Source organism: Peromyscus leucopus, chromosome 5, assembly GCF_004664715.2.
Source record: "Peromyscus leucopus breed LL Stock chromosome 5, UCI_PerLeu_2.1, whole genome shotgun sequence".
In the NCBI taxonomy this organism is placed as follows: Eukaryota; Metazoa; Chordata; class Mammalia; order Rodentia; family Cricetidae; genus Peromyscus; species Peromyscus leucopus.
The window spans coordinates 111,675,840-111,694,888 of NC_051067.1; the positions used below are offsets into that span (position 1 = coordinate 111,675,840).

Consider the following 19,049-nt stretch of genomic DNA (forward strand, 5'->3'; position numbering starts at 1 on the left):
ATTTCAGCTGCTGATAGCCCACAGAGTCGGTAAAGAAACCCATTGCATTGCTGGGCATCAGGTTACATACCTGTGGCTTTAGCACTCAGTGGGGTGGAGTCAGGAGGATCAAGAGTTCAAGGCCAGCCTTAGCTACACAGTGAGTTCATGAGTAGATTGGGATGCACGAAACCCTGCCTCAAAAGGCCAAAAACTAGGGCCGGCAAGATGGCTGAGCGGGTAAAGGTGCTTGACTCTGAGCCTGACCGACAGACAGCCTGAGTTCAATCCCCAGGCTCCACATGCTGAAAGGAGAAAACAAACTCCTGAAAGGTGTCCTCTGACATCTGCATGCACACTACAGTACATGTATGCACACGCACACTAAGTAGCTAGCTAGCTAGATAAATGTAATTTAAAAAGCTAAACAAACGACCCCCCCACCCCCCAGCCCCCGCAAACTCCTAAAACCAGAAAACGTGCTATATACCCAAACCAAGACAGAGGAATCCCTTGAGAACCCAGGCTCCAATTCACATGACATGTCTTCCCCAAAGCTCTGTTTTACTGCTTTAATAATGACCTCTCATTTTTTCCATTTTTGTTTATTTATTTTTTTCTTTTAAATCATGTGCATGTGTTTATGTGTGTCTGTGCTCATGAGTGTGGGTGTCCATGCAAGCTGGAGGCACTGGATCCCCCAGAGTTAGAGTTATAGGTGGTTGTGAGTTGCTGATGTGGGTGCAGGGAATCAAACTTGGGTCTTCTGAAATAACAGTACACACTTTTAGCTTCTGAGCCATCTCCAGCCCTGTATTTTGTTTTAATTTAATTATCTGTCTCAACTCTCCATAGCCCAGATGCCTAAGGGGGTGGAGGGGCATTTTCTAATAAGAATTCCTCTTCAGAATGTGCAGAACTTTTTTTCAAAAAAGAATATCTATAATATAATCCCATTATCCAAAGATAATCATTTTCACATTTTATTATTGTTCCTCAGTCTTTTTGATGTTTGTGTACAATTTTAAGAAGCTCATCTGAAAGACTTAAAATGTTTACTTAAGTGTATGCATGTGTGTCTGTGTGAGTGTCTGCCGTGTGCATGGTGCCCTTGGAGGCCAGGAGAAGGTGTCAGACCCTGTGGAGCTGGAGCTGCCTGTCATGGGAGCTGGGATCTGAACTTGGGTCTTCTGTAAGAGCAACAAGTGCTTTTAACTACTGAGACATCTCTCCAGCATCCCAACTCTCATTTTAATTATTTTGTTTGAACATCCATCATATCAGAATAGTAAGGTCACAGCTACAGTTTTGCTTTATTTTAATCTCTTTGAGATAGGGTCACATGTAGCCAAAGCTAGCCCTAAACTTGCATGTAGACAAGGATGACCTCGTACCTCTGATCCTCCTACCTCTACCTCCTATGTTCTGGGATTTCATTGTATACTACCACACCAGGCTAATGGAGTGGTAATTTAAATAAAGGAAAATGTAAGTGAAGAAAATAACAACACAGGGAGGGTTTAAATTACTATTTTCCTTTGAGTGTTCAGTTTTTCTTGGGGCGGGTAGGGGGTTTGTGAGACAAAGTCATTATGCAGTCGAGGTTAGCCTCCAACTCATAATCCCTCTGCCTCAGCCTCCTACAGGTAGATGCTGCTACCACAGCTGCCTCAAAAGCCTTTCTTTCTTTCTTTTTTTTTTTTTGGTTTTTCGAGACAGGGTTTCTCTGTGTAGCTTTGCACCTTTCCTGGATCTCACTCTATAGACCAGGCTGGCCTCGAACTCACAAAGATCCGCCTGGCTCTGCCTCCTGAGTGCTGGGATTAAAGGCGTGCGCCGCCGCCGCCGCCGGCGCCGCCGCCGCCGCCCGCCGCCGCCGCCACCACCACCACCGCCCGGCTCAAAAGCCTTACTTAAGAAGACATCTTTTCTTTTGTTGTTCACTATGGTAAACACTTAATCTTGGCCCTTAAGTTCTTCTAATAATCTCCCAAGTGGAATACCTAAGCTACCTTTGCCTTGCATCTCTGTTTGAGAAACTTCTTTTATGGAAGCTTCAAAGTGAATTTGGCATGTTTCTTGCATATGCCTGGCTCAGAGTGGTCTGAACTATTCTAGCATTATGATGTTCTAGTTTTAGGCTGTATCATCATATGATCTAGGGTTGACATGTTTAGATGTGCAGAAGAAGGATGGGAGGGTCTGAATTCCATATGTTTTTGAACCAGTAGCTCTGGGTTGGAATGCATGTTTTGGGTGTAGTGGATTTTCTAATTTGTAGGATGGTATCTTATGGCAGAATCCAGTGTGGGAGGCAGTCATAGTTTCTGAGCCTTAACTCTCTCTCTCTCTCTCTCTCTCTCTCTCTCTCTCTCTCTCTCTCTCTCTCTCTCTCTCTCACTCACTTTTCAAGATTGGGTTTCTCTGTAGCCCTGGTTGTTTCTGGAACTCGCTCTATAGACCAGGCTGGCCTCAAACTCACGGAGATGCACTTGCCTCTGCCTCCTGAGTGCTGGGATTAAAGGTGTGTGCCATCACCGCTCAGAGAGTCTTAAGTATGTTTGTAAAATTAGGTTACTTACTTAGACTCAAGAGATTGCTTAGAGGGTTAGGTTGTACTTAAGAAGGTGCTTTATAAACAATGGGATACCAATATTTAATAAAGAAATGTAATCATGCCCTTGCCGTCCTTTCTTTCCAGCCACTTGGCATGCCCCAGAAATTCAAGGTCAAAATTGTACAGCTCAACGCCTGTAAAGTATTTTGAAATCCTTGCATGAAAAACGAATGCCTAAGGAAAAAGGTGCAACTTCCTGTTTATGACACTCAAGTCTCAAACCTAGGATTTGTGCTTACTTAGTTCCTTGTCTTCGGCGTTCAGTCTAGTGCTGTGTTTTGTTCACATCCCGGATGACTTTGTTACCAATCTATTGGAAAGATTTTATTCTAGGTAGGTCACCTTTCCTTTAAATGGGCCAAGATATCAAGGATCCCTAGGTTCACATGGAAAATACTATTGTCACAAGTTAGCAATTATTTATCACGCCGGGAACTGTCTAGTTCGACTTTCTTTGGCTCAGGTCATTAGTTCATTCAATCATAGACTGAAAGCCTATTGTGGAAGTTTTGGCTGTCATTTGACCAGATTCTCTTTTCCCACAGGAGGGAATTGTAATATTGGAGAGATTAAGTGACTAAACGCAGAAGGCGTGGTGCTATGCTTGGAACTCATTGTCGTGCTTCATCTTGTACCTGTTTTTGTACAATTGATATGAAGATATAATAAAACCATAGACTCCCAAGACAACTTGGAGCATGCTTCTAAAGTTGAACAGAAAGCTAAGGACTCAAGGTGACGGGAACGATTTAGGAATTCTGTAGGACTAAATCCTGGCTCAGTGTCCACCTGCGTCTCCACCTGCGTTTCCACCTGCCTCTCCCTCCCACTCCTCCAGCAAGCTACCTTGCCTAGCTCCGCCCCCTCAGGTGGCCCCACCGTTTCCTGGGAGCACAGCTTCCTTCCCCAGCTCTGCCGCCCAGCGGAACCAAAGTGCTCTGACTCTGGGGACGGCCGGATCCTTCTAGCGCAGACTCATCGCAGCGGTGACTCGGCAGCCGCGTCTAGCGTCATCAGTGACAGCCCCGACCCTTGCTACGCTTTGCGTCGCTCTGCCAGGCGCAGTCGCCTCCTCCTTGGCAAATAGTCCTCGGCAGGGTCCGAATTTTCGGGCCATCCGAGGTGGGAACCAGGAGTGGTTGCAGTTGAAGGGGCGCGGAGTTGACGAGGAGAGGGAGCTGAGGAGCGACGTCTCCTCGAGAGCGCGTGAAGCGAGTTAGAAACTCCCTCCCTGCCCGGGATCCCTCCGCCTGCAGTAGCGGTGGTGAGGCCGAGGGAGCCGCCATTTTGGATGTTCGGTTCCTGCTGCCACTGCTGCCGCCGCCCCCGAAGCTGCTGGTTTCATTCGAGGTTTCGGGCCGGTGAGTGTCACTCGCGGCACTGAGAGCAGGTTGTGTCTTTGGCTCCGCTGCGGCTGCGAGCTTTTGGCTGGAAACCTCCTGTCAGTCCCAGGGGTCCGGTCTCAGCCTGTGGGGGGTGAGGAGGACCCAGGTTGGGTCAGGTGGGACCGGGAAGCCCCAGGGCTTGCTCAGACTTCCCGAGGGCCAACCCTCGGAGGCTTCCGAGCAGGCGCTCCGGTGCGCGGCTGCTTTCCCTACTGTGGCATTGTCCTGCCGGTGCAGGCCTCCTTGAACCCATTGACTTTATCAGGCTGCGATCCTCCTTTGAAAGCCCGTTCAGGGAGCCTAGGATTAGCGGGGCGGGCCCCACCCCCGCGTGTCCTCTCCGAGCCACGTATCAGCGTTCTTGTGTCGTGGACTCGGGTCAGATGTGAGAACTCTCAGCATTTCCACATGCAGGGGGTAATGCTGCCTGTCCCTGCAATGCCGTCCGCTCAGAACCGGACATCGGCCTCGCCTCCCTCTAACCTTCCAACTAACTTCTGGTCCAAAAATTTCCGCCCTTTTTTCTTTCCTTTTTAAAAAACTTACCTGCGACTGCACTGTTCACCCTCCGCTCCAACTCTTGGTTCTGCGGACGTCAGTTTCTAGTAATTCTCCGGATCTTCCTTATTGCCTGGAACTGTGGGTTCTGCTTCCCAGTTAGGGCTTGGTGTTGGAAAGCTGTCGAACCACTTAGGGTGTATTTCAGCAGTAAATGGGTTTAAAGCAGGCAGAGCGGCTTTAGGTGGGAAGGAGCTGTCAAAATACTTTCTGGATTTCCTTTCTGTCCCGAACACTGAGCTTTTGGGCACTTAACTGATACTCCCCACCTCCTCCTTTTTTCTTTTGGCGTTATATATGCTTGAGCACGGAAATCTGCCCTTGGAGAATATTAATCTGACGTAGGGAGAGAGGAAAATAACTTTTTTGGTTCCTGTAGGGATTAGTTAACAGAAGAGCGAGCTGAATGATCTCTTAGTGACTTCACCTCTCAGGTGTTTGTGTAGTAATGATCTTTGCTGACTTCATATGTTGATTTTTCTCAGGGTAGTTAGATTTTAAGCATCCATTCCCACTGTTGCCTGTAGTATTTGCCAGATTATATGCTCTTAAGTTTTTATTTGAAACCTGTGGATCCTTGAAGTACTGATAGCCTCATGACTTTAATTCTGTTTTTACTGTCTGTTTGCAGCCCAGCGAGCTTTAGGAAAAAGAATTTAACAATAAATCACTGATTATTTCCTACATTTCAGGTTAGGTGAGTGTGGTTGAGTCACCCCTATTTTATCTCAGCCCAGGTTTTTACATCTGCAAAAGAGAAATACTTCTTTGAGTTCACAGTTAAGTGACTCAAAACCTAAGTTTGTAATTTGAACCGAGTCAAATCTCTTGGTACTTGTAAACTTTATAATGATGCTTTATTTTTAAATTTTTTTGAAGATTTATTTTATTTATTTATTTTATATGTATGAGTGTCTTGCCTGCATGTATATATGTGCATCATGTGCATGCCCAGTGCTGATGGAAGTCAGAAGAGGGTATTCAGATCCCCTGGAGGTGGAGTTACAGGCATTTGTGAGCTGTCATGTGGGTGCTGGAAACTGAATCCAAGTCCTCTACAAGAGCAGTCAGTGCTCTTAGCTGCTCAGCCATCTCTCCAGCCCTCTGATGCTTTTTTTCTTATGAAGCTTTTGAAATGAGACTGCAGGTAAATTCTTTACAAGTCATACAATGTCAAAGAGGACAGTATTTTCATTGTAAATATTCTGTGCTCTTGTTATTTGTTTTAAGAAACCCCTTCAGAACTGTGTTAATTACTGTTCGACAGGAGTTCTAACAGTAATTAGTAATTCTGCAAGTGTGTTGCTCTGAAGTTGTTCAGTTTCCTTTTGCTTTAAAAAGAACTCAGTATCTCCTTGTACTTTACTGCTGAAATGTTCTGTTTTTGAGTTCACTTTCTGAACAGGTATTGAAAGAGCTATTAAAAGTTATTTAACTCAGTTCATGTTATGGTATATGAATGTCATTCATTCTCAGATGGTTTGCAGTTTACCTGGAGAAAGTACATCTTTGCCAAAGAAAGATTAGCAAAGTGCTGTTTTGTGTATCCTTCATTGGTCAGTACATATATAAATGTACCTTGTCTTGGCTGTTGAGAATTGCACTAGAAGTTAACATTTGTGTTTAGTAAACTTCCATTTGTTGATTCCTTGCCCCCCCCCTTTTTTTTTTGAAACTTGATTTTGCTAAATTGCTCAGGCTGGCTTTAACCTGTGATCCTCGTACCTTAGCGGAGTAGCTGGGATGAACAGGTCTGTGCCATCAGTCCAGGCCTAGCTTTTGGTTTTTGAGACAGTCTTCCTATGTTGCTCAGGATGACCTGGAACTTGGATAGTCTCTTATCTTCCCAATGCTGCTGGGACGGCAGGTATTTGCCACTCCAGGGTAGATCTAGCAACATTCACTTTCTATGTTCTTGTGAAGTTACATATTTTTTGATATAGTCTGTTTTACTGACAGCAATTATACAATCTAAGGGTGAATTTTAGAATGAAACTATAAATATAGAAATTGCTAGTAATGCCTTGCTGATATTTCACCCAGAATTATTTTAAAAAGCCAGGTAGTGGCATTGGTAGCCTAGCACACTTAAAGCTACAGGTTCTATCCCACTCTATCACCCAGAAAGCCAAAACCAAAAAGTTCTTAAACTAAACAGTATACAAAGCAGATACAAATCCAAGAAGTTTTAAATGGATCATTAAAAACTTTTTATGCAAACATAGATAAAAGGTCAAATTAGTCATTTTTTTAATATTTATATTTTTATAATTTAAAAAGTTGAATTGGAATTTACCTGTCAAGACAGATTTCTAAATGCTTAATCCTGCCAGGCAGAGGTGGTGAATGCCTTTAGTCCCAGCACTTGGGAGGCAGAGGCAGGGGGATCTCTGTGAGTTTGAGGCCATTTGGTCTACAGAGTGAGTTCCAGGACAACCAGGGCTACACAGAGAGACCCTGCTTTGAAAAACCTACCAACCAACCAACCAAAACAAACAAACAAAAAACCCCCTAGACTTAAACTCTTAGGTTTAACTGAAGAGAATGTAAACATAAAACCTTTAAGGCTGCTGAAGAGGTGAGTAACTGGCTGCTCTTCCAGAGGATCAAGGTTAGGCTCCCAGCACCCACATGGAGACTCACAGCCATCCATGACTCTAGTTTCATGGATCTGACTCCCCCTGGCCTCTAGGGAGCTCCAGGTATGTGCTGGTACAAAAAAATAAAAATAAAATCTTTCTGTTCTTGTCTTTTTTTTCTCCCCAAGACAGGGTATCTATCCCTGTGTAGCTCTGGCTGTCCTGAACTATCTTTGTAGACCAGGCTGGCCTGGAACTCAAGAGTTTCGTCTGCCTCAGCCTCCTTCCTAGGCTCAAGGTGTATGTCACCACATCTGGCCTGCATTTTAATCTTTATTGCTTTATGAATTGTTTTTAGTTCTTGATTTTTGTCTTTTTTAAAAATCTTCATTACATTTATCTATTATATTTTATATTTATATAAATATTTTATATTTATCACTTTATATTCCAAATTTTTATTTATGTTGTGTGTATGTGTGAGTGCATGCCTATATATGCCATGTGAGAGTGTGGAAGTCAGAAGACAGCTTAAATTTGAACAAAGTTGTATTTATGTGTGTTGGTGTTTTGCCTATATATAGTGTGTGTGTATCATGTATGCTTGGTGCCCATGGAGGCCATAAATTGGAGTTACATGGACAGTTGTGAGCCACCATGTGGGTGCTGGGAATCAAAGCAGGGTCTTCTGCAAGAGCAGACAGTGTCCTTCTGAGCCATCTCTCCAGCCTCCACAGGGCAGTTTTTAAGAGTTCTTGCTTTCTACCTTGTTGATACAGTCTCTTCTCTGTCTCTGCCTTCCATCTTGGGGTTACAGATGTGCCAAACATGCTTTTTACATAGGTTCTGAAGAGTGAGCTCAGGTCCTCTTGCTTGGCAAGTGCTTTTACCTGCTGAGCAATTGCCCTGGTCCTTTATTTGTTTTTGAGACAAGGTCTTATTGTGCATCTCAGGGTGGCCTTAAACCCATGAACTTTGTTTCAGCTTTCCTACACCTCAATTTACAAGCCTTTGCTTCCAAGCTCTAGCTTACTCAGCTTACTGCTCAGGCAGGATATTTAAAAGTAGCAAGCAATTTTAGAATTGAGAGAACATGTAAAGTTGGATATGGTAGCTCTTGGCCTGTAATCTAGCATTCAGGAAGCAGAGGTATGAAGATCAATGCAAATTTTAGGTCAGCCTGATCTGCATAGCAAATTCCATGACTGCCAGGGATAGCTTCATAACTAGAACCTTTATCTAACCATAACAACAACTACCACAACAAGAGAACATGCAGGTTTATATAAGTTTGTGTTTCTTGGCTTGTATGTTTTGAAAATCTTGTTTGTCAATATGTTATTAGAACTTTTCCAGAATAGGTGTGTGTGTGTGTGTGTGTGTGTGTGTGTGTGTGTGTGTATGTGTGTATGTGTGTGTGTGTAGAAAATTTCATTTCAATGAGGGAAGGGAAGAGAAAGTGAAAAGGAATGTCATTTCTATCTTGAAAATATCTGCAAGCTCCTTTTTCTTCTCTGAAAGAATAATACAAAATACCTAACTGGGCATGAGTTTTGGTTACTAGGAATTTGAAAGTTTGAAAGTTTAGAAATGAGGAAAATAACAATCCACTTATCAAAGTTGTTAAATCAGCATTAGCTAGCACTTTAGTATCAAAGCTAGGGTGAGATGATTGACATGGAAAATGCTTTTTCACTAAGTCCTTGCAAGTTTAGCCCTTTTAAAAAAAGCTTATTGAGACCATTGGAAAATAAAATTAAGTTAGAAGCATTGTCAATTGAAGATTAAATATGTTAAAAAGAAAATAGGTTTCTTTTCTTTTTTTTTTTTTTAATTTTCCGGAGCTGAGGACCGAACCCAGGACCTTGTACTTGGTAGGCAAGCACTCTACCACTGAGCTAAATCCCCAACCTCCCCTTTTTCTTTTCAAAGATGCTATCTGTGGCCCCAGTACTGTGTGAATACTTAAAGGCATCTCAGCGGCAGCAGTTTTCCCCTTTTCCGTTGCCAGCGCATAGTGGTCCCTTTTGCCTGCAGTTAGTTGCCTTGCTAATTCCAGCTTGGTTGTTGTCTCCCGTGTGGTCCTGCTTCATTGAGCATCCCAAACTTTGCAGCCTGTCCCACTTTGAGGCTCCAGTTCCAACTCCTGGTAGTAACAGATATGGGGAGCATAGGATCTTTGTAACTGTGAAATAACTTGGTTTTCTTTTCTTTACAAGCCACAGAGAGCTTGGTTAGATAGTTCAGCAGTTAAGAGGGCACAGTACAGCAGATGCTGACCCTGGTTTGGTTCTCAGCACCCACCTCAGGTGGCTCACAACCATCTGTAATTCCAGAGCCAGGGATTTGGACACTCTTCTGGCCTTTATGGGCAACAGCACTTCTTTGTACATATTCCCACACAGATGTACATATCCATACACATAATTAAAAACAAAAAAATCTTTAAAAAATTATCATAAAGTAGGCTGGGCATGCTGGCACAGGCCTTTAAACTAGTACTTGGAGAGGCAGGGAGACCTCTATGAATTTGAGGCCAGCCTGGTCTAAATAGTGAGTTCTTAAGAGCAGTTCTTAAAAAAAAAAAAGATAAGAAAAGAAAAAGAAAAAGAAAAAAGAACAAAAAAAGAGAGATGTTTTGTATTATTTGCTTGTAAGAAGAGTCCCAGGTGTGCTTTTACAGCTTAAGTTAGGGAAAGTAATTTTTAATTTCCACTATTAAGAAATTTCAGTTTTGCTGGGCGGTGGTGGCCCATGCCTTTAATCCCAGCACTTGGGAGGCAGAGGCAGGCAGATCTCTGTGATTTTGAGGCCAGCCTGGGCTACCAAGTGAGTTCCAGGAAAGGCGCAAAGCTACACAGAGACCCCCCCCCCCCAAAAAAAAAAAGAAAGAAAGAAAGAAAGAAATTTCAGTTTTGAGCCTGTCATGGTGGCGTATCTCTTGAGTTCCAGGCAAGGCTGGTCTACAGAAAGAGTTCCAGGAGAGCCAGGGCTACACAGAGAAAAACGCTGTCTTGAAAAGCCAAAAATAAAAATAAAATAAATTTCAGTTTCAAGCTAAAGAAATAGATGAGTTAATATTTAAATTCCTTTTTAAAAAGGTCTTATTAAAGGCTTCTCTTACAATATTTTGAAGTATTTGAAAATATGATGTTTAAAACTATACTCGTTTGAGATGATTAGGGAAAATGAGAATAATCAAGTACACTGTATAGAGTTAATTGACTCTGTAAATATTAGGTTTTGATATGATGATTGAAGGGCAAAGCTTAGTTTCAAGAAGAAAGAACCTTTCCTGGCAGTATAACAAATACATTTTTAAAATTATGTTGATTTATTTGTGTGCACATGCACGTGTGTGTGAGTGTGGGCTAAGCAGAGCTCATGTGGTGTGCTCAGAAGACCATTTGAGGAAGTCAGTTCTCCTACCATGTGGGTCCTGGAGATCAAACTCAGGTTGTCAGGCTAAGTGGCAAACACCTTAACCTGCTGAGCTGTTGTGCTAGACCTGTGTATTTGATGATTTTAAAATGGGGTATTTTCTCCTGTAGTGGGAACATAGGTTCTGTATTTTGCTTAAAAAATGGAGGCATTTAGACAGTAGAATGAGGAAGTAGCTTTATTTTATTTTTTATTTTGCTGCTTGATTGTACTGTCCTCCCCTCTACCCCACCCCCAACTCTGAACTTTTGCTGTTCCCTGATTATTTCTTACATTTTTTCCCCCCTCAAGACAGGGGTCTCACTATGTAGTTCTGGCTGTCCTGGAACTGACTATGTTAGATTAGGTTGGCCTTGAACTCAGAGGTTCTACCTGCCTCTGTCTCCCAGGTGCTGGGATTAAAGGTGTTCATTCAACACTATGCCAGGCCGGGACTTCATGTTCATTTTTAGTGTTTGATATTCCAATGCATCTGTAATGCTTTTCTTCCACCTGGAAAATCCATTCCTCCGTTCCCCTCCCTTCCCCTGTAGAAATGGGAACGAGACAGCTTTTTTTTTTAGTATGTGCTAGATTATTATTATGATTTTTTTTTTTTGAGCTTCTAAAAAAACCAAAATTCAAATTTGTGGCACACACAGTGCAATGCCTGGCACTTAGTGGTTACTCGGCAGAATGGATGTCATGAGTGAAAATAATACAGAATTATTAAGGTACTCTGACATACAGTAATTAATCCAGTCCAGAGCAGCCAGGTCTTGACTTAGTTATGGGACCTTGTTGCAGTTCCTTTACTTGTGACAGGAAGAGTTGATGTCAGCAAAAGTTTGTTTTCAGATACACAAAACAACTCTTTTGGTTTTTCGAGACAGGGTTTCTCTGTGTAGCTTTCCTGGATCTTGCTCTGTAGACCAGGCTGACCTCGAACTCACAGAGATCCGCCTGGCTCTGCCTCCCAAGTGCTGGGATTAAAGGCGTGTGCCACCACCGCCCGGCCCCAAAACAGTTTTTATCAGCTGTAACACATTGAGAGAATAGGACATTTACAAACATCAAAATCAAAAACACAGTTGGGCAGTGGTGGTGCACACCTTTAATCCCAGCACTTGGGAGGCAGAGGCAGGCGGATCTCCGTGAGTTCAAGGTCAGCCTGGGCTACAGAGTGAGTTCCAGGAAAGATGGGAAAAAAAAAAATCAAAACACTGCCCTAGAAAATGCACATAAAAAATTACATTGAAATTGACAGTAAAAGTATTTGTTTGTTTTTAGCTCAGTACACATTGATATAGTTTGTTGAATATTTTACTAATCCAAAAAGTGTCCTGTATTTGTTTGAACCCTTATAAAATTATTCCTCAAGACTGGTGAGGTTACTCAGTGGGGAAAGGTGCTTGCTGTACAAGCCTGGTAACTTAAGTTTGATATGATCCCTAGCACCCAAGTAAAGGTGGAAGAGAGCAGATAGTCCTCTGATCTCCTCTACATGTGCGTCCTTCACGCTCAACATACACAGTTGTGAGCTGCTATGTGGGTGCTGGGAATTAAACCTGGGTGCCCTGGAAGAGAAGCCAGTGCTCTTAATCACTGAGCTATTTCTCCATTCCCCTATAAATTATTTCTAATGTGTAAACACTAGCAACAAAACGGAAAGCAGGTAATCTTTATCTGTGTTTCTTTGAAATGTTTGGGTATTTTTTTGTTGTTTGCTTGTTTTTGTGTTTAGAGACAGGGTTTCTCTGTGTAACAGCCCTGGCTGTCCTGAAACTCACTTTGTAGACCAGGTTGGCCTCACAGAAATTGACCTAGCTCTGCCTCCCCAGTGCTGGGATTAGAGGCATGCACTACCACCGCCCGGCTCACTTTTCATTTCTTTTTGAGACAGGATCTCACTGTAACCCTGGTTGGCCTGGGACTCAGTATGTAGATTCTGCTGGGCTCAAACTCAAAAGGTTCTGACATTAAAGGTGTGTCTACTAAGCCCAGTTTTGTTTTTAAATTTTTAATATATAAAAGAATACAATCTATTGTAATAAGTGAATAAAATTGAAAGGCTCTTAAGAAAGCTATTAATTTCCTTCAGATCTTCCACAGTTACTCTCCAGCTGTTTAGCATAGATGATGGGCATCCGTCAGTGTTTCTGGGTTCTTAGATACTATGCTGACATAAATGTGCATATGTTGGAATTGTTTTTACTAAAAAAAGATTGAACTATATTCCTCAATAAAAAAGCCTCTCATAAATGTAGATATATTTCCATCATGATCTTTTAAACAGTTCCATTATGACTTATAGCACAGATAAACCCTAGTTTATTTGACTATTTTCCTATGGGCATTTAGGTCATTTCAAAAAAAAGTTTATTTGCCAGGTTGTGGTGGTGCATGCCTTTAATCCCAGCACTTGGGAGGCAGAGGCAGGCAGATCTCTGTGAGTTTGAGGCCAGCCTGGTCTACAAAGCAAGTTCTAGGACAGCCAGGACTGTTATGCAGAGAAACCAACAAACAAAAAAGCAGGAAAGATTTATTTATCTATTTTTTGTGTTTATGTTTTGCCTGTATGCATATATGTGTACCAGCTACATGCCTGGTGCCTGGGAGGCCAGAGAGGGCATTGGATTCCCTGAACTGGAGTTAGTGGACAGTTAGTAAGTTGTCATCATGTGCTGGAAACAAAACAGATCCTCTGCAAGAGCAGCAAGTGCCCTAGCCATTGGACCATCTCTAGCTCTCATTTCCATATTTTTGTCACTACAGACTACAATAAATATACTTGTAGATGTGACCATATTTGCTGATTCTATGAATAGAATCTCTAACATGGGATATTAAGTTTAACAGAAGTATACTTAAATTTTTTTTATTATGTATCAGTGTGTAGTATTATACATGTGCCCATAGAGGCCTTAAGAGTGTTGGATCCCCTGGAGTTGGAATTTTAGGTGGATAGATGTTACAATTGCTGAACCTAGGTGCTAGGAACTGAACTTGGGTCCCCTAGAAGAGCAGCAAGTGATTTTTAAGTGCTGAGCCATCTCTTCAGCCCTCCAAAGTGATTTAAAAAAAAAAATACATACATACATACACACATACACACACACATATATGTTTACATATATATTTCTATTCAGATTCTTATAAATAGGTTGCCATAATTTGCACCTGGTGAGGTAGCTCACTGGGGAAAGGTTCTTGCTGTACAAGCTTGTGTTAGCAATGAGCTTTCTATATCGTCATACATGTTTCTAAACACAGTAGCTATGTAAAACATGACAAGTTGACATTAAAGTAATTGAGAAAAGAATGGTTTATTTAGTTCTAGAAATAACATGGAGTTAACATATAGTGTGAGATGGGGGGTTTGCTTTTGTCTGAGAGAAGGTCTCACTCTGTAGTCTAGGTTAGCCTGAAACCCAGTATGTAATTCTGCTGGCTTCCTACTTCTTCAGCCTCCAGTGTGTTGGGAATACAAAGTGTGAGCCACAGTGTGTCAGAATACAAAGTGTGAGCCACAGTGTGTCAGTATAGGTTCTTATGTGACATGTAGAGAGTTAGCTATGACAGAACTAAAGGAATCATTCTTTCCTCAATTAATTTATGTCACTTGTTATGGTTTATGTTTCCATTATGTTTTTTGTTTCTTCCCTTAGTATCTTTGCTTTGCTCCCCGATTTCTTTTTTTTTGTTTTTTTTTGTTTTTGTTTTTGGAGACAGGGTTTCTCTGTGTAGCTTTGCGCCTTTCCTGGAACTCACTTGGTAGCCCAGGGTGGCCTCGAACTCACAGAGATCCACCTGGCTCTGCCTCCCGAGTGCTGGGATTAAAGGCATGCGCCACTACTGCCCGGCTGCTCCCTGATTTCTAATTAATTTTTTTGTGCGCGCACACATGTGTGTGTGTGTGTGTGTGTGTGTGTGTGTGTGTGTGTGTGTGTATGTATGTGTATGTGTGTGTTGTAGATCGGAGGACAATTTGCAAGAGTCAGTTCTCTCTTTTTACCACATAGATCCCAGGGATTGAACTCAGGTCATCATACTGGGCAGCAAGTGCCCCTACCTGAGCCATCTTGCTGATCCTATTTTGCTGTCCTGAAATTTAAAAGACGTAATAGCTTTATATAGAAAATTATCTTTGTTAAGAAAAGCTATGACTGTGCTTTTTTATCTTTGGCTACTCTTTTTTTGTGTGTGTTTTTTTGAGGCAGGGTTTCTCTGTGTAGCCCTGGCTACATTTTGAGTGTTGGGATTAAAGGTATGTGCAAACCATCCAGCATCTTTGGCTATTCTTTTTTAAAGATTTATTTATTATGTATACAGTGTTCTATCTGTACATATCCCTGAAGGCCAGAAGAGGGCACCAGATCTCATTACAGATGGTTGTGAGCCACCATGTGGTTGCTGGGAATTGAACTCAGGACCTTTGGAAGAGCAAGCAGTGCTCTTAACCTCTGAGCCATCTCTCCAGCCCATCTTTGGCTATTCTTAAACATTCATTTTTATTGTCTGTGGATTAAAAGTAATTTGGAATTTGGAAAACAAAAAATGTTACACTGCTTGGAATTGCATTATATTCATACATTAATTTTGGAGGCTTGACATTTATTCAGGGTGACAGTTTTGTTTTTTCTGTTTAAATAAATATTTCCTAATTTAAATAAAAATTTCATAATTTTCTTCATATAGTTCCTTTGCTTTTCTTACTGAATTTATTCTAGGTGTTTATTTTGCCAGTTTTTTTGAGACAGGGTGTTGTTGATTGTTTTTGCTCTTTTGGTGGGTGGTCCACCCAGATCCCAAATAGATACATACAAAGATGAATTCTTACGTATAAATGCCTGGCCTTATCTTGGCTTGTTTCTTGCCAGCTTTAACTAACTTTAAGTTATCCCGTCTTCCTTTTGTCTCTGGGCTTTTACCTTTTCTTACTTCTGTTATCTTACTTTCACTCTTACTCTGTGGCTGGCTGTGTAGCTGAGTGGCTGGCCCCTAATGTCTTCTTCCTTATTTGGCTCCTCCTCCTCCTCCTCCTCCAAGATTTCTCCTTCTATATACTTCTATATACTCTAGGGAGAGTATATTGGCCAGCCCCGCCTATCCTTTCTCCTGCCTCACTATTGGCTGTTCAGTTCTTTATTAGACCATCAGGTGTGTTAGACAGGCACAGTAACACACCTTCACAGAGTTAAACAAATGCAGCATAATTGTGCAAAAAGTAGCACACCTTAAAATAATATTCTACAACAGGGTTTCTCTGTGTAGCCATGGCTATCCTCGAACTCACAGAGGACCCTCCTCCCTCTTCCTCTGCCTCCTGAGTGCTGGGATTAAACGCGTGCGCCACCACTGCCCGGCTATTTTGACACTGTTGTCACTCTTTTTTGTCCATTTCTAATAAGTCAGTAATCAGAAATGGGTTAAAATGAGTATTATGCTGTATTTTTCAGAGTCCAACTTTCTGTTTCTTGAGTATCCAGATGTAACAGAGTTTGGATTCATGAAGAGTATGCTAGGGAAAAATTACATTATTTATTTATTTTGGTTTTTGAGACAAGGTTTCTTGTGTAGCTCTGGCTTTCCTAAAGCTCACTCTGTAGACTAGGCTGGCCTTGAACTCAGAAGTTTGCCTGCCTCTACCTCCTGAGTGCTGGGATTAAAGGTGTGTGTGACCATGCCTGGGTTGAAAACTTATTATTAAATAACTTTAATATTTCTGCTTTCATCCTATAGGAAAATACCCTTCTGTGAGTCTTATGGTATGAATGACATCTTACTAAGGTTTAAAGTTTATGATTTTGCTTTTCTCATGGTTCCCTTTACTTGTTTCAATTAAAAAGCAAATTCTAGGCGTGGAGAGGTGTCTCATGTCTTTAATCCCAGCACTCTCGAGGTAGAGGCAGACAGATATCTGTGAGTTTACGTAGTGAGACTTTGTCTTAAAAAACAAAAAAAGAAAAAAGGAAAAAGGCACTTATATTCATACTAGGCACAGTTAAAGTTTTGCTTAGATAATTTGATGACACTTCTTGTTGATTTTGTTAATAACATTAGGGTGGGAAAGGTAAAAATTGCTTCTTAGGTTCGTAGTATTTAGTGTAAAATTTGATATTTAACCGATTTACTTACTGCTGTTTACTTGACCTTTGTTGCTATTCATGCATCTTAAGCTGTTCAGTTGTGTGGTAGTATGCTTGCATTTATATGTCTGCTTTTTAAATTTTCAACTTTGTTGAAGTTTGGTATGAATAGTTAAACATAAAAAAGGATTGCTGTGGCAGTTAAGGGAGAATTGAACTTAAGACCTCTTAGAGGGATGCCAGCTGGCTGCCCTGCACAGGGTGTGGTGGTATCTCATTTTAGCACATACTCCTTTGCTTTGAAGAGACAGAAACTCCATTTTAGTATTTTACTTAGGGATGATTCAGGCCAAACCGACCAAGTTGAGAGTTAGAATTATAGTATACTGTAATTCACAGGGTACTGTGTTCTTCATTTGAACTTCTCATATCTGTTTTTCTGAAGAACCTGAGACAGTTGTATTAGGAAGTTGTATTTTGAACTGGAAACTACAGCATATAAAATTTAGTGTTGTTGCATTGAAATTGCGTGAAACCTGATAAAATAACTAACCCCGTGCCTCAAAGATATTTAAGATCTTAGCAAAACAATAACCTTCTGTTTATTTATTTTTATGTGTTTAGATGTTTTGCATGCCTGTATGTATGTGTGCCATTTGTATGCCTGCAAGAAGAGGGAACCAGATTCCTTGGAACTGGAGTTACTGATGGTTGTGAACTGATATGTGAGCGCTGGGAATCTTACCTGGGTCTTCAGGCCTGAATTTTTTTTTCTTTTTTAAATATTTAATTTTTATTTCTTTTTATGTGAATGAGTGTGTGTCTGTGTGAATGCATCCCTTGTGGGTACAGATTTCTGAGGAGTTTGGAATCAGATCCTTTTGAGCAAGTTAAGACAGTTGTGAGCCACCTAATGGGAGTGCTGGGAACTGAACTAGAATAGCAGCAAGTGCTCACTGAGCGATTCTCTAGCCCATGTCCTCTCATTATCACATCTAATTTATTTATTTATTTACTTACTTATTTATTATTTATTTATTCTGTGTGTGTGTGTGTGTGTGTGTGTGTGTGTGTTGGGGAGGTGGTGCATGCCTGCCATGGTGCACATTGGAGGTCAGAGGACAACTAACTTTGGGGAGTTGATTTCCGTCTACATTTTGGGTTCCAGGAGTCAAACTCAGGTTTTAGGCTTGTCAGTAAGCACCTTTTTTTTTTTTTTTTTTTTAACACATCTCCAACAGATTTATTTTTAAAGGAATGGCCTAAGGGAGGAAAAAAAAATGGGGTACAGAAGTATGGACTAGAAAATAAATACAAATGTAAGCTGTTTTACTAATTATTTTATAACCACAAATTCATACAGAGGATGATGCCCTGTACACAACACAACAGATTCAAACGAGGTGTTCCCTTAGCAAGGCTGAAGAGTCAGTCTCTGGTATTTGGAATTTAGGATGCAGTCCTTGTTTTTGGATGGATCACTGGGTGTTTGGCACAGTCCATGCTTTTAACCAGATTTGAACAGAAGAATGGCCACCTGACCCAGGTAGAAGTAGATGAAGTGTTTGGTTTCATGTGTCACATAACTACCGAAGTTCCGCCCCACAATGCAGTGCCAGGTGGGGTTGTACTTCTTGTCAAACTCCTTCTTGATATGGGCCGCAATATCCTTCTCTATGTTGTACTTCTCCAACGCCTGGGTCAAGCACTCTACCGAGTCCTGTTGCATCTCTTCCGACATGTCTGCATTTTTGATCACCGCCTTCCGGTCGCACATGGTGGCCGTGAAGCAGGGGCCAGCCGGCTGCTGCGAGCTCCTAGGGAAGGTACTGGCGCCGCTCAGGCAGCTGACGAGAGCCGCCAGTAAGCACCTTTTATTTGCTGAACCATCTTGCTGACCCAGTAATGTTCTAATACTAACCTTCCTTAACTCTGTAGATCTTACTTTTGTAAACACATCACATATCTTCATATTGAGAAAATTATGCATTCTTTACATGTTCTTACCTCACTTCCTATGCCTAAGAAAAGCACTAAGACACTGAACAATACTAGAAAATAAAATTCTGATTTTTTTTAAACCAGTGGTTCATGTAGCCCAGGCTTGCTTTGCATTTTCTTTTAATTTTATTCTATGTGTAAGAGTATTTTTGCCTGCATGTATGTATGTTTGTGTACCATGTGTGTGCCTGGTGCCTGAGGAGGCCAAAAGAGGGCTACTGGACAGATTGGAGTGACAGGAGTGAGCTGCCATGTTGATGATATGACTTGAACCTGGGTCCTTTGCAAAGACATTCCATGCTCTTGTCCACTGAGCCATGTCTCCAGCACCTGACTTTGAATTTCTGAGCTTCTGGTTCTCCTGTGTCCACAACCTAAAAATTTGGGACCTGCTTGTGCCCTGTGCCTGGTTTGTATGGTG

At 41.6% G+C, this 19,049-nt stretch overlaps 2 protein-coding genes across 4 annotated transcripts in view; one reads left to right on the plus strand and one right to left on the minus strand.

Annotated features, from left to right (window-relative positions):
* The first annotated feature begins 3,661 nt into the window (after positions 1 to 3,661).
* Positions 3,662 to 19,049, plus strand: part of Ap1g1 (adaptor related protein complex 1 subunit gamma 1) — a 96,309-nt gene continuing 80,921 nt past the window's right edge. For 2 of the 3 annotated variants that reach the window (XM_028891094.2, XM_028891095.2), the window contains exon 1: positions 3,662 to 3,957. The gene's annotated coding sequence lies outside the window, so the exon portion shown is untranslated. The remainder of the gene's footprint in view (positions 3,958 to 19,049) is intronic. The other variant, XM_037206272.1, reaches the window with a different exon arrangement.
* Positions 18,116 to 18,481, minus strand: LOC114708089 (dynein light chain 1, cytoplasmic-like). Its single transcript, XM_028891096.2, has one exon. The coding sequence runs from the start codon at positions 18,402 to 18,404 to the stop codon at positions 18,135 to 18,137; it is 270 nt and encodes an 89-aa protein (XP_028746929.1). The 5' UTR covers positions 18,405 to 18,481; the 3' UTR covers positions 18,116 to 18,134.

What these genes read in the sequence shown, in the direction of transcription:
- LOC114708089 (XM_028891096.2), bottom strand. Translation starts at nt 18,404, where the DNA reads ATGTGCGACCGGAAGGCGGTGATCAAAAATGCAGACATGTCGGAAGAG.